At 45.3% G+C, this 12,081-nt stretch overlaps 1 protein-coding gene across 1 annotated transcript in view; it reads left to right on the top strand.

Annotated features, from left to right (window-relative positions):
- Nucleotides 1-10,864, top strand: part of THRAP3 (thyroid hormone receptor associated protein 3) — a 67,941-nt gene extending 57,077 nt beyond the window's left edge. The window contains exons 9-12 of the mRNA XM_049878761.1: nt 473-660; nt 3,021-3,219; nt 3,686-3,829; nt 9,658-10,864. Of these exons, the coding sequence (XP_049734718.1) occupies nt 473-660; nt 3,021-3,219; nt 3,686-3,829; nt 9,658-9,879 (753 nt within the window). The 3' untranslated portion in view covers nt 9,880-10,864. The remainder of the gene's footprint in view (nt 1-472; nt 661-3,020; nt 3,220-3,685; nt 3,830-9,657) is intronic.
- Nucleotides 10,865-12,081: the final 1,217 nt, after the last annotated feature.

The following is a 12,081-nucleotide window of genomic DNA, read 5'->3' on the forward strand; positions in this document are numbered from 1 at the left end:
TTGTCTCTTTTTGGACTCAGTACTCAGAGATAATTTCAAGTAGAAGATAAGCCATGGGTGGCTGCTACAGTGTAGGTAGAGGAAGGATAACATGAGCGTTTCCACTCTTAATGGTGACTGAGACTGAGCCAGCCTAATCACCCACCTTCCAGAGCTGATTTTGGCCTTCTTGTAGGCTAGCCAGAGTCATTGCTGGGCCACAGAGTATTCAGACATAAAATGAGATGACTTTGTAGCATTTTCAAAGGCTACCATCCTCATTATTTTAGAGACTTGGCTTGGGCTCTGTGAGGGATCCTCATGAATTGACTTCTTTGGGGCATCCTGCATGCCTCTTAAGCTTGGGTGAGGTGCCTCACATTCCCAGTGCTTCCTCTGCACCACCCCATTGGAGTAGAAACCACAGTTTGTGGGGTGGTTAGTTTGCAGCCTTGAATCCCAAAAACCTTAGTTTTGACTTCTCTTTTGGCAGGCTGAGGGAAAATACAAAGATGATCCCGTTGATCTTCGCCTTGATATTGAACGTCGTAAAAAACATAAAGAGAGAGATCTTAAACGAGGTAAATCAAGAGAATCAGTGGATTCACGAGATTCAAGCCATTCAAGGGAAAGATCAGCTGAGAAAACAGAGAAAACTCATAAAGGATCAAAGAAGCAGAAGTACGTAAGCCCCTGTCTGTTACCCCATTGAAACTGTTGAGTCGGGTCTCTTACCTGCCTCCTTTGGGCTCTACACCAGACCTTCCAGGCCAGAGGACTTTGGGTTAGGAGTGATAGTAACTTGTGCAGTTTTTTTTCTTTCATACAATGTACCTGTCATGCAGGACCCCTAAATTGAAAACAGAACTTCTTCATCAAAACAGGTGTGATCCTTGTACAAAGAAGACCTCCTGGGAGATGGGTGGTTAATCTGGCTAAAGGGATGGTGTTGAGAATCATTTGAGAATTTGCCGTTGTTTTAGACATGTTCTTTCTCATCACAGATCTGCACGGTGGGGATTATATTTTAGAAATGGCTCAGCTATTGTCAGGTAATAACACTCTTTGGTCAAAGAAACAGGGTGGAACTAGATAGGACAAGATCGTTGACCTTAAATGCCTTTTAAACTAGTTTTGAAGACAGTTCCAAGAGAGGTGTTCAAATATTCTTTGAACAAAGGTTGCATTGTTGAACTTTGTAGGGCAGCATTCATGCCAAGATCCTGATGTATTTACATTTTCAAAAGTTCCATAACTTTTCAATCATGCCTGATTAAAACTAGCAGTTCAAGCTTCACACCTTCCTGTAGAAGCCGTACTCCTGCTGTTTCTGAACTTAAGCTGGCAGGTATTTTCATATCCATTTTCTGATAACCCTTTAAGATAAGTTGAGCAGTTGGTGTAATGCTTAATTATGTCCATCCGAAAGATGAAGCTCAACTCAGAATGACTTGTCTAAGATCACCTAAACATGAGCTGACATCAAAACGCAGATCTGCCCTTCTACTCTTTCTCCTGTTCTACTGTATTAGTTATGCGTTGGGAGCCCCAGCAGCTTTCAGGGCTGCCCTTGGGTAAGGGACCTGATAATCCTCCACAGGGAATGCAAGTGGTGGTGCCTCGGTCTCAGGGCCGCCACTGCAGGAAAGGGAGCAGGACCCCTCGAGCATTTCACAGTGAGGCTTGGGCACTTAACCCTGATTCCTCTCCCTGGAACACCTGCCTATACCTCTGACTTGATGGGTGACCCTGAAGCAGTCTTTTTGCAGCCCTAATTTTTCTGTTGTTCCATATTAAAAGACTGTACTACACTTCACGAGAACTCTTTTTCATATAACTGAAGAATGACTTATCTAAGGTCAGGTCACACAGCTAGTAAGAGGGTATGCTAGGACTCAAATCTAGGGCCTTTTGAGAGCCTTATTTTTGAAACCCTCTTAATATAGCACTGATTTTAGAGTTATGCATCTGAGTCAGAAGAATCCTATAACAATAACCTTGATTTTCCCTTTTTGTGAGTAGGTGCTAGAAAGAATTAGCAAGATTCAGATATTTAAGTTCTTGACCTTCATGTGTGTACCTGTGTGTGACTGTGTTTGTGTGTGTGTGTTGGGGGTTGCTTTCCATAATAGAAAAAGACTAAGAGACGGGAGGGCAACAACAGGTTACTGACACTTGCCTGGCTTCTCCCTAGGATGATCCCTAACTCCTGAGACCCAGGCCTTTCTGCCACCTTAGAGGCAGCCTCCTCCACTACCATGTGGCAGGGCTGGTCTTCAGTACATAGACTGTGACTCATCGTATTAAGCTAATTTGCCCTAGTCTGTAATTTCCCCTAGATGAAGGGAAGGCAAATAACTCTGGGAAAGGGTTTCTCCATATCCTGTGCTTAATAACACAACCTGTTTGGGCTCAGTGGGAGGTGGTATGTGGAATCGTGGTATAATTAGTCAAAGCTAGGTTTGAATCCAGGTTCTCCTCAACTGTGAGTCTACCATCTATAAAATGAGGAAAATAATACCCAATAATCACAGTTGGCATTTATTGCATTCCTACTATGTCAGTGTAAAGCGTTTAAATACATTGTTTAATCTTTAGAGCAACCCCATAAGATAGGTAGTAGTAGTAGTAGTTTCCCTGTGAGAAATACAAGTAGCATAAAGCCCTAGCAGATGATAGCATATAAAGCCTCTGGCACAGTACCAGATACATCGTAGCTCGCAATGCAGTGTTTCCTTCTCTCTTCCTAATTCATGCATGTGTGTTGGGCTGAGCTGCTAGAAGCCATGGACTGTTTGTTCCTCCTTCTGTATGTGTCCTTTGCTCATCCCAGTCTCAGGTATAGGTGTGTTACTAAACATGACTGACAGAATTGGGAGGAAGCTCCCCAGGTGCCCTGCTTGGTTTTTTTAGATTACTTGTCCTCAGTTTTTTCATCACAGATATACTTCTGGTTACCCTTTGCCTCTTAGCCATGAGACTCCAGTCAAGGGCTCCACTTCATTGGCTTATTGACCTCCCCGTCTCTTCCATCTTCATAGGAAGCACCGCAGAGCACGAGACCGGTCCAGGTCCTCATCTTCTTCTTCCCAGTCGTCCCACTCCTACAAAGCTGAAGAGTACACTGAAGAGACGGAGGAGAGAGAGGAGAGCACCACAGGCTTTGACAAATCAAGACTGGGGACCAAAGATTTTGTGGGTCCAAGTGAAAGAGGAGGAGGCAGAGCTCGAGGGACCTTTGTAAGACCTTGCCCCCTCCTCTCTTCCCCAGGCCCCTTGCTTCCACCAATTCGGGCGATATTTCACCAGAACACCAGTTTGTTGCCTTTGATGTATGTCATGTAGTCTGCAGACCCCAAACTCTGCATCCCTCCCCTGCCTCAGAGCCTTTCCATTCTTAGTTGTTTTTCTGTCCATAATTACTTAGCTAGAAAGGCTCTGTGGCTTCTGGTCTCAGAACTCTCCCACCTGTCTCCTGCTGTTTGTGGCGAGGCCCGTGGGCCGTGTTTATACTTGGGCTAGGCTATAGACTTAAGTTGAGTTGAGAGGGAATGGCTGGAAAACACTGCCAGACTGGTTTGGGAACGACCAGCATATGACTATAGGACATCTACCCATTCTGTGCCAGGAAGGTGTTTGAACAGAATACAGGGAATTGTTTTTCTTTGTTGCTGATGTGACCCTTTGTTCCCATTTATTGCCACAGCAATTTCGAGCCAGAGGCAGAGGCTGGGGCAGAGGCAACTACTCTGGTAACAATAACAACAACAGCAACAACGATTTTCAAAAGAGAAACCGGGAAGAAGAGTGGGACCCGGAGTACACACCCAAAAGCAAGAAGTATTACTTGGTATGTGTTCCACATAGCCAGGAAAAGCCAGAGGGCATTTAGCTCACATAGTAGCTAATACCAAGGCCTTAACCAGTCTGTTCAAAGCTGTGATTGACTGTGTGCAGGTGCATTTGCACACCTGGGGGGATGTGTACCCACTCTCCAGAAGTAGGGAGTTCCTATGAAACCTTTTGTAAGCTGAAATGGCATAGAGTGAAAAAGCAATTGCCATTAATTTACATGGGAAAATTTTTGAGTGTTCCCAGACCCAAAAAGTAACTACTAAATTGTACCAAACAACACAAAAAAGCTAAAATAACACTACAATATAGTAGAGGCAGGAATGATACGGTAAATATACAGCCTGTGTAAAGTAGAAATAATGTGTGTCAGTGTAGTTTCACTCACCAGAATTGGGAAGACAGTGAGTACATTGGAAGGCTCAGAGGTGGTGGTAGCAATGATGGCAGTCCTGGTAGCCTAGCTGGCAATGGCACATAGGGCTAGGTTGGAGGGCCAGGGTTCGATTCCCACAGAAGAGTGGAATTTATATTAACTGCGTGCCGAGGGATGAGTCCTATAGTTAGAGAAATGCACAGGGGACAACAAGTTGAGGATGGGATCTCGCAATGCATGGTATGTTTATATATCACCAGCCATTTGATTGAACGTGGCTGGGTCATTGAATAAGGGCAGAGGAGTTTGAAAGGAGGAGCTTGGTCAAGCTGCTTTTTGGCAGACACATTGATGTAGACAGCTTACCAAGCACAGATACAGGCACGGTTGAAAGTGGAGATGCTGAGTGTAGTTCCTGAGGACGGAGCTTGGCGATGTCACTCTCGTTGCTCGGGGTGCAGCAGGCATCTTTTTATGGGCTCCCTGCAAAACAAATGTGGAATGCTGTTTGATTTTCACCATTTTTCATAAAAGTAAAAATCCTCTTTGGATTTCTCTCGATTAGCAAAAGCAGGTACTAATGTAGGTCTTTCATAAAAGCAAAGTGGCATAAAGCAACTTTTTGAAAAGTGGGTGACACCTGTCTAGTGCTGGTTAGACGGGTGTTAGAGAGGCCATCCTGGCCTTGGAAGGATTGATCCTCTAAGGCGATCATGAATTCCTGAGACAGGAAGTGTTAGTCTCACCTTTTTAGTCCATGACTTGTTTTACTGCTCACCCACTCCCATCCTCAGCCTCCTTCTAGCCTCTACCCCATGATAGAGCCGTAACCCTCCCCTGAAGCCCTCCCCTGAAGCCGCAGTTCCACTCTGTCACTCCCCAGTGCAAGGTGGACAGTGAAGACAGATACTCAGGATCTCTTTTTGAGGAAGGGAACCTATCTCCCAAATGAAATGTCACTAGGGTTTCTCTCATCTAAGCTATTGGTCTTTGCAGTCACTTTCTGGGCCTTTCTTTCCTTCTCTCAGTTTGGGTCTCTTCTAGTCTGGGTTGCCTAGCCAGTGAGTGAGCTCTCTTTGCCTTGCTATGTAAACAGTAGGCTCAAGTCCTAGCAGATGTGATTTTGACTATTGTAACCAAGGCAGACTTGGAGCTGAGTCTCTGTTGCCCACCAGAAGTGCGTGGGGGCTGTATTGCCAGTTGCACAGTTAGGACACATGTCTTTGGTGTGTGGATGACTGCATAGCCACTTCTGCTTTTCTAGGCCTGCTGGGAGCTGCTGTGAGGCTCCAAGCAGACCCTTGATCCTAGCTCTAAGGGGAAATTAGTTGGCTGGGCTTTGGGTAAATGGTGGAGCAGGACTGCTATAGGGGGAAAAGACTAGAGGAAAGGCCATCCAAGATACCTCTCTTTCTTAGTCCCCACCTGCCACCTGAAAGAGTATTGTCAACCTGATTCGTTTAGGCTGGTGAACAATCATAGCCCTGGTGAGAAAAAGCTGACCCTTAGCTGAGCTGACCCCAGGAGCCTAAGGCCAGCCCAAGCCTGGGTGGGTGGTGGTATAGGTGAGGGTGTTTTAAATTTTTGGAAGCCACAGGCCTGATGAGATTAACAGCAACTTTTAGTTTTCAAATGCTTTCTCATATTCTTTCATTGGAATGCCTTCTGTCTCTTGAGATCAGAGCAGGGATTGTTGGAGATGAAGGCTGTTTTTTCTACTCTGCTACGCTTTCTTCTTCCATAAACCTAGAGAGGACAGATACAAGATGGGAGACTGGGTTCTAGTCCTTCCTCGGCCACTAGCTAGTTGGAGACCATGAGTAGGTCATTTGGGCTGTTTTTGGTCGGGGTGTGGGTGGGTCAGGAAGAACTGGAGTCCCAGCTGTGTATCCCAAGTGTTGCTTCCTTTAGTTAACTCTTTAGCAACCCAGACGAGGCATAGTTTCACATTTCGGTGTGATTGACTTTCTCAAACCCATCCTTTGAGAGATGGTGTACTAAATAAATCACAGGGAACCGAAAGTTCCTAAGCCCCAGTTTCTTTATTTTGCATAGTGGGGGTGATAATGGTAGGTAATGTAAGGGTTAAAGGAGGAAATTCATGTAAAGGTCTTAGCTTGGTGCTCAATGAAGGTTTTATCATCCTCCTCCTTGTCATAGTGCCCAAGCTGCTGCCTATGGCAGAATTCCTGAGGCGCTCAGCCGAATACAGTCTCAGCTCTGAACCGGTGTCATTTTTGGAGCGAGAGACAGGGAGAAATTTTGTTGTTGTTAGGTGGTGTTGAGTCAGTTCCGACTCATAGCGACCCTTTGCACAACAGAAAGGAACGCTGCACGGTTCTGCTCCATCCTCATTGTTGTTGCTTTGCTTGATCCCATTGTTGCAGCTACTGTGTCAATCCATCTCTTTTTCTCTGACCCTTTACTTTACAAAGCATGATGTCCTTCTCCGGGGACTGAACCCTCCTGACAACATGTCCAAAGTATGTGAGACATAGTCTCGCCATCCTTGCTTCCAAGGAGCATTCTGGTTGTACTTCTTCCAAGATAGATTTGTTCATTCTTTTGGCAGCCCATGGTCACCAACACCACAATTCAAAGAAATCAGTTCTTCTTTGGTCTACCTTATTCATTGCCCAGCTTTCGCATTACCTCTGAGGTGATTGAAAACGCCATGGCTTGGGTCAGGTGCACCTTAGTCCTTATGATGACATCTTTGGTTTTTAACACTGTAAAGAGATCTCTTGCAGCCAATTTGCCCACAGCAATGCATCTTTTGATTACTCGACTGCTGCTTCCGTGGGTGTTGATTGTGGATCCAAGTAAAATGAAATTCTTGATAACGTCAATCTTTTCTCTCATTCTTCATGGTGTTGCTTATTGGTCTAGTTGTTCGAGGTGTAATCCATACTGAAGGATGTGGACTTTGGTCTTCATCAGCAAGTGCTTCAAGTCCTCTTCACTTTCAGCAAGCAAGGTTAGGTCATCTGCATAACGCAGGTTGTTAATGAGTCTTCCTCCAATCCGTTCTTCATGTAGTCCAGCTTCTCTTATTATTTGCCCAGCATACAGATTGAATAGGTTTGGTGAAAGGATACAACCCTAACACACACCTTTTTGACTTCACACCAGGCAGTATCCCCTTGTTCTGTTAGAGCAACTTCCTCTTGATCTATGTACAGGTTCTTCATGAGCACAATTCAGTGTTCTGGAATTTCCATTCTTTCACAATGTTATCCATAATTTGGTGTGATGCACAGTGGAATGTCTTTGCATAGTCAATAAAACACAGGTAAACATCTTTCTGTTATTCTCTGCATTCAGCCAGGATCCATCAGGCATCAGCAGTAATACCCCTGGTTCCACATCCTCTTCTAAATCCAGCTTGAATTTTCTGGCAGTTCCCTGTCAATATACTGTGGCAGCTGCTTTTGAATGATCTTCAAAATTTTGCTTGCATGTAATATTAATGATATTGTTTGATAATTTCCACATTCAGTTGGATCACCTTTCTTGGGAATAGGCATAAATATGGATCTCTTTCAGTCAGTTGGCCAGACAGCTGTCCTCCAGATTTCTTGGCATAGACGAGTGAGCACTTCCAGCGCTGCATCCATTTGTTAAAACATTTCAATTGATACTCTGTCAATTCCTGGAGCCTTGTTTTTCGCCAGTGCCTTCAGTGCAGCTTGGAATTTTTCTGTTATCTTCGGTTCCTAATCATATGCCACCTCTTGAAATGGCTGAACATCGACCAGTTCTTTTTGGTATAATGACTCTGTGTATTCCCCTGTCTTCTTTTGATGCTTCCTGCGTCGTTTAACATTTTTCTGATACAGAATCCTTCGCTATTGCAACTTGAGGCTTGAATTTTTTCTTCAGTTCTGTCAGCTTGAGAAATGTTGAGCATGTTCTTCCTTTTTGGTTTTCTATCTCCAGGTCTTTGCACAAGTCATCATAATACTTTGTCTTCTCAAGCCGCCTTTTGAAATCTTCTGTTCATCACTTTTACTTCATCATTTTTTGCTTTTGCTTTAGCTACTGGACGTTCAAGAGCAGGTTTCAGAGTCTCTTCTGACATCCATTTAGGCCTTTTCTTTCTCCCGTCTTTTTAATGATCTCTCGGCTTCTTCACGTGTGGTGTTCTTGACGTCATTCTACAACTCACCTGGTCTTCAGTCGTTACTGTTCAGCGTGTCAAATCTGTCTTTGAGATGGTCTCTAAATTCAGGTGGGGATGTACTCAAGGTTGTACTTTGGCTCTCGTGGACTTGTTCTGATTTTCTTCAGTTTCAGCTTGAACTTGCCTGTGAGTGAGTAATTGATGGTCTGATCTGCAGTTGGCCCCTGGCCTTGTTCTGACTGATGATAATTGAGCTTTTCCATCTGGCGATGTCCATATGTATAGTTGCCGTTTATGTTGGTGAAAACAGGTGTTTGCAGTGAAGTAGTCATTGGTCTTGCCAAATTCAGTCATACCATTTCCAGCATATTTTCCAACTACTGACCCTGCTTTGCATTCCAATCACCAGTAATTATCAGTACATCCTGATTGCACGTTTGATCAATTTCAGACTCAGAAGTTGGTAAAAATCTTCAGTTTCTTCGTCTTTGGCCTTAGTGGTTGGTGCTTAAGTTTGAATAATAGTCGCATTTACTGGTCTTCCTTATAGGTGTATGGATATTATCCTATCACTGACAGCTTTGTACTTCAGGATAGATCTTGAAATATTCTTTTTGATGATGAATGCAATGCCATTCCTCTTCAGATTGCCATTCCTGGCATAGTGGATCATAATGGTTGTCCGATTCAGAATGACCAGTGCCAGTCCATTTCAGCTCACTAATGCCTAGGATATCCATCTGTTTGAGTTCCATTTCATTTTTGACGATTTCCAGTTTTCCTAGATTCATGCTTCATACATTCTAGGTTCTGATTATTAATGGATGTTTGCGGCTGTCTCTTCTCATTTTGAGTCATGCCATATCAGCAAATGAAGGTCCCAGAAGCTTGACTCCATCTGCATCATTAAGGTTGACTCTACTCTGAGGAAGCAGCTCTTCCCCAGTCGTCTTTTGAGTGCTTTCCAACCTGAGGGGCTCATCATCCGGCACTATATCAGTGTTCTGCTGCTATTCATAAGGTTTTCACTAGCTGATTATTTTCAGAAGTAGGTTCTTCTTCTTTGTCTCAGTCTTGAAGCTCAGCTGAAACCTGTCTGCCATGGGTGACCCTGCTGGTGGTATTTGAATATGGGTGGCATAGCTTCCAGCATCACAGCAACACATAAGCCCCCACAGTACAGCAAACTGACAGGCGCATGGGGGGTGGGGCGAGAAATGTAGGAGTAAAAGCCTAGGTTGGGGCACAGGTTATTTTAGAAAGGGACGTTTGGGTGGGTGCCAGAGAAGAGGGCTCTGGCATTCATAGTGATTCTCTTTCCTCTCAGCATGATGACCGTGAAGGCGAAGGCAGTGAGAAGTGGGTGAGCCGGGGCCGGGGCCGAGGAGCCTTTCCCCGGGGTCGGGGCCGGTTCATGTTCCGGAAATCCAGCACCAGCCCCAAATGGGCCCATGACAAGTTCAGCGGGGAGGAAGGGGAGATTGAAGATGACGAGAGTGGGACAGAGAACCGAGAAGAGAAGGACAATTTGCAGCCTACAACTGAGTAGGGGCCCCTCTGCTGGGAGCCCCTGCCCAGGGAGCGAGGCGCCGGGAAGATGGCTGGTGAGGAGCTAAACAGGAGCCTCAAAAAGATTCTGAAAATACCCACCCACCCACCAACCCACCACCAGCCTTGCAGAATCCTACTACAACAGAAAGCATCCCTGGCGCTGCGTCCCACTGGACTGAGGAGGCCAGCCATGGAGCCTGGGGTCAGGCCCCACTCTTGAGCAGAATGCAACACATTGGGCTTAGCTGTGTTTCTCATTTGTTGTTGGTGTGTGGGGTGGGGGCCTGGGGTGGGGAGGGGGAGCGATGCTTGGATTTTGGTTTGTTCCCTATGAGAAGCCAACAGTTCTTAATTTCGTTTTATTTGAAGCTAAGAGGAATAATTTGATTATTTTCAATCTCTTCTCCCCCTTCCTGATTTTAAAAGCCCTTCTTTTTTTTTAGGCATATGTAGTAGCATTAGCAAAGATGATTTAATTTGGGTAACTTTGATTCTTAAAACAGAAAACAAAGCATGTGAATAAACATTTAAGTGTTCACCTCAGTTTGGGACCAAACTGCTTGGATCTTTGTAAAAACTGGTTTTGTATGTCATGGGAGGAGTTCAAGGTCTTTCTGACCACCTTGTGTTCCCCTTTTCTGCACAGCCCCTTGGTGGCTGCTCCTAACGACACCCTACACTGCCCCCTCCATCTTCTCTGATTTCTTCTGGGCTGGACTGCCCATCCGCCACCAGCAGCTCCAGTATCCCAAACTTTCTAGTCTTGCTGATCCTCTCAGCAACCGGGGTGGAAACTGGAGGGCAGTTTCTGGTCTGTTTTCTAAGAAACTTCTGAATTCTATTATCTTTACAAATATAAGATGAGAAGATAATTTTTTCAATATTTTTTATTAATCTTTTTATAAAGAAACTCCTATGATCGATTAAGGAAGGTGGTTGTGGTTGAGTGGTTCGTGGGGTGTTTTTTTTTTTTTTTCTTTTTTCCTTTTTTGTTTTTTAAGTTGAAACATTCTCAGATGTTTGGGGGGAAAACATCCTCTTAAAGTGGTCCTGTGCTTGCCTTCTGGGGAGGCGGTCCAGAGTAGGTGAATCATATGGCATTTATGCATATGTTATATGCGGACTGCACCCGCCTTTGCCCCCCAGCCTTTGCCTCTTGGATTGTTGTGCTACTTTCCCCTTACTTTGCTACATTTCTATAGTTAAGTTGGTTTTACTTGAATGATTCATGTTTAGGGGGAAGAAAATGAAAAATATCCTTAAAATTTGTTTCAACTCCTCCTGCAAATAAAAATAAATGAAGTGGCAGATGTAAATGGGCTCCAGTCATTGTCACCCGGAGTGTGCGTGTGCGCATGTGTGTGTGTTGGGGCGGTGGATATCTTCCCAAAGCAGTTTCAGGAAACAAAGATATTTGTGGGGGCAGAATGTTGCTTAAGCCCTCCTCACAAGCCTGTCAGTTCTGTGGGAGGAGCCTTGTCCATCCCTCAGTGGGCCAATAATTTCTCATTCCCACCCCATGGGTTTTGCTTCATCCTGTACCTTGGACCCCAGGAAAGCCAGATTTTTTCACTGTGGTGTCAAGGGCAAGGACCTGGCTTCCCGGTGGTAGGGCAAGGGTGGAAAGGGTGTGGATAACATGGTTCAGCCCTCTGGGCTCACCACTGAGCAGGAAGATGACCTGGAAGCTAGCCTAACCCACCCACATGGGCCTGGCCCCAGTTGGGCCCTAACCTTCAGACCTTTGCCAGCCCTGGGCTTGGCTGTATGTAGGTGCCTTGTAAAGTTCCTTATTATTGCCTTCCCCCAAGGAGAATACAGAGGTGTTTTCTGAAACCAAACTAGGAAGGACCCTGTGGGCTGGAAGGAGAGACCTTTGCTTGTGTGTATGAGCACCACAGAGGGGATAGCTTTATAATGTAGGGAGTATACCACCAATAACTGCAAATCCAGCAGCCACCTCCACCCAGGCCCCCGGTTAGAGTAGTTGCTGCCTGCTGGGGGCCCCACCCTGGTATGTGCTTCTCCACACCTCTTCCCCTGCAGCTAAAAGCTTGCTAGCTGGGAGATAGGATGGGGCTCTGGAAGGCTCTGCAAATGGTAGGTGGGAGCCTTGGGGCTTAGAAAGGCTGGGAGAAGTGGGGAGACGGCTGGACTAGAATTTAGGAGACGGCAGGGACGAGTTTGGAGGAGGCGTGAC

Source organism: Elephas maximus, chromosome 3, assembly GCF_024166365.1.
Source record: "Elephas maximus indicus isolate mEleMax1 chromosome 3, mEleMax1 primary haplotype, whole genome shotgun sequence".
Classification (NCBI taxonomy): Eukaryota; Metazoa; Chordata; class Mammalia; order Proboscidea; family Elephantidae; genus Elephas; species Elephas maximus.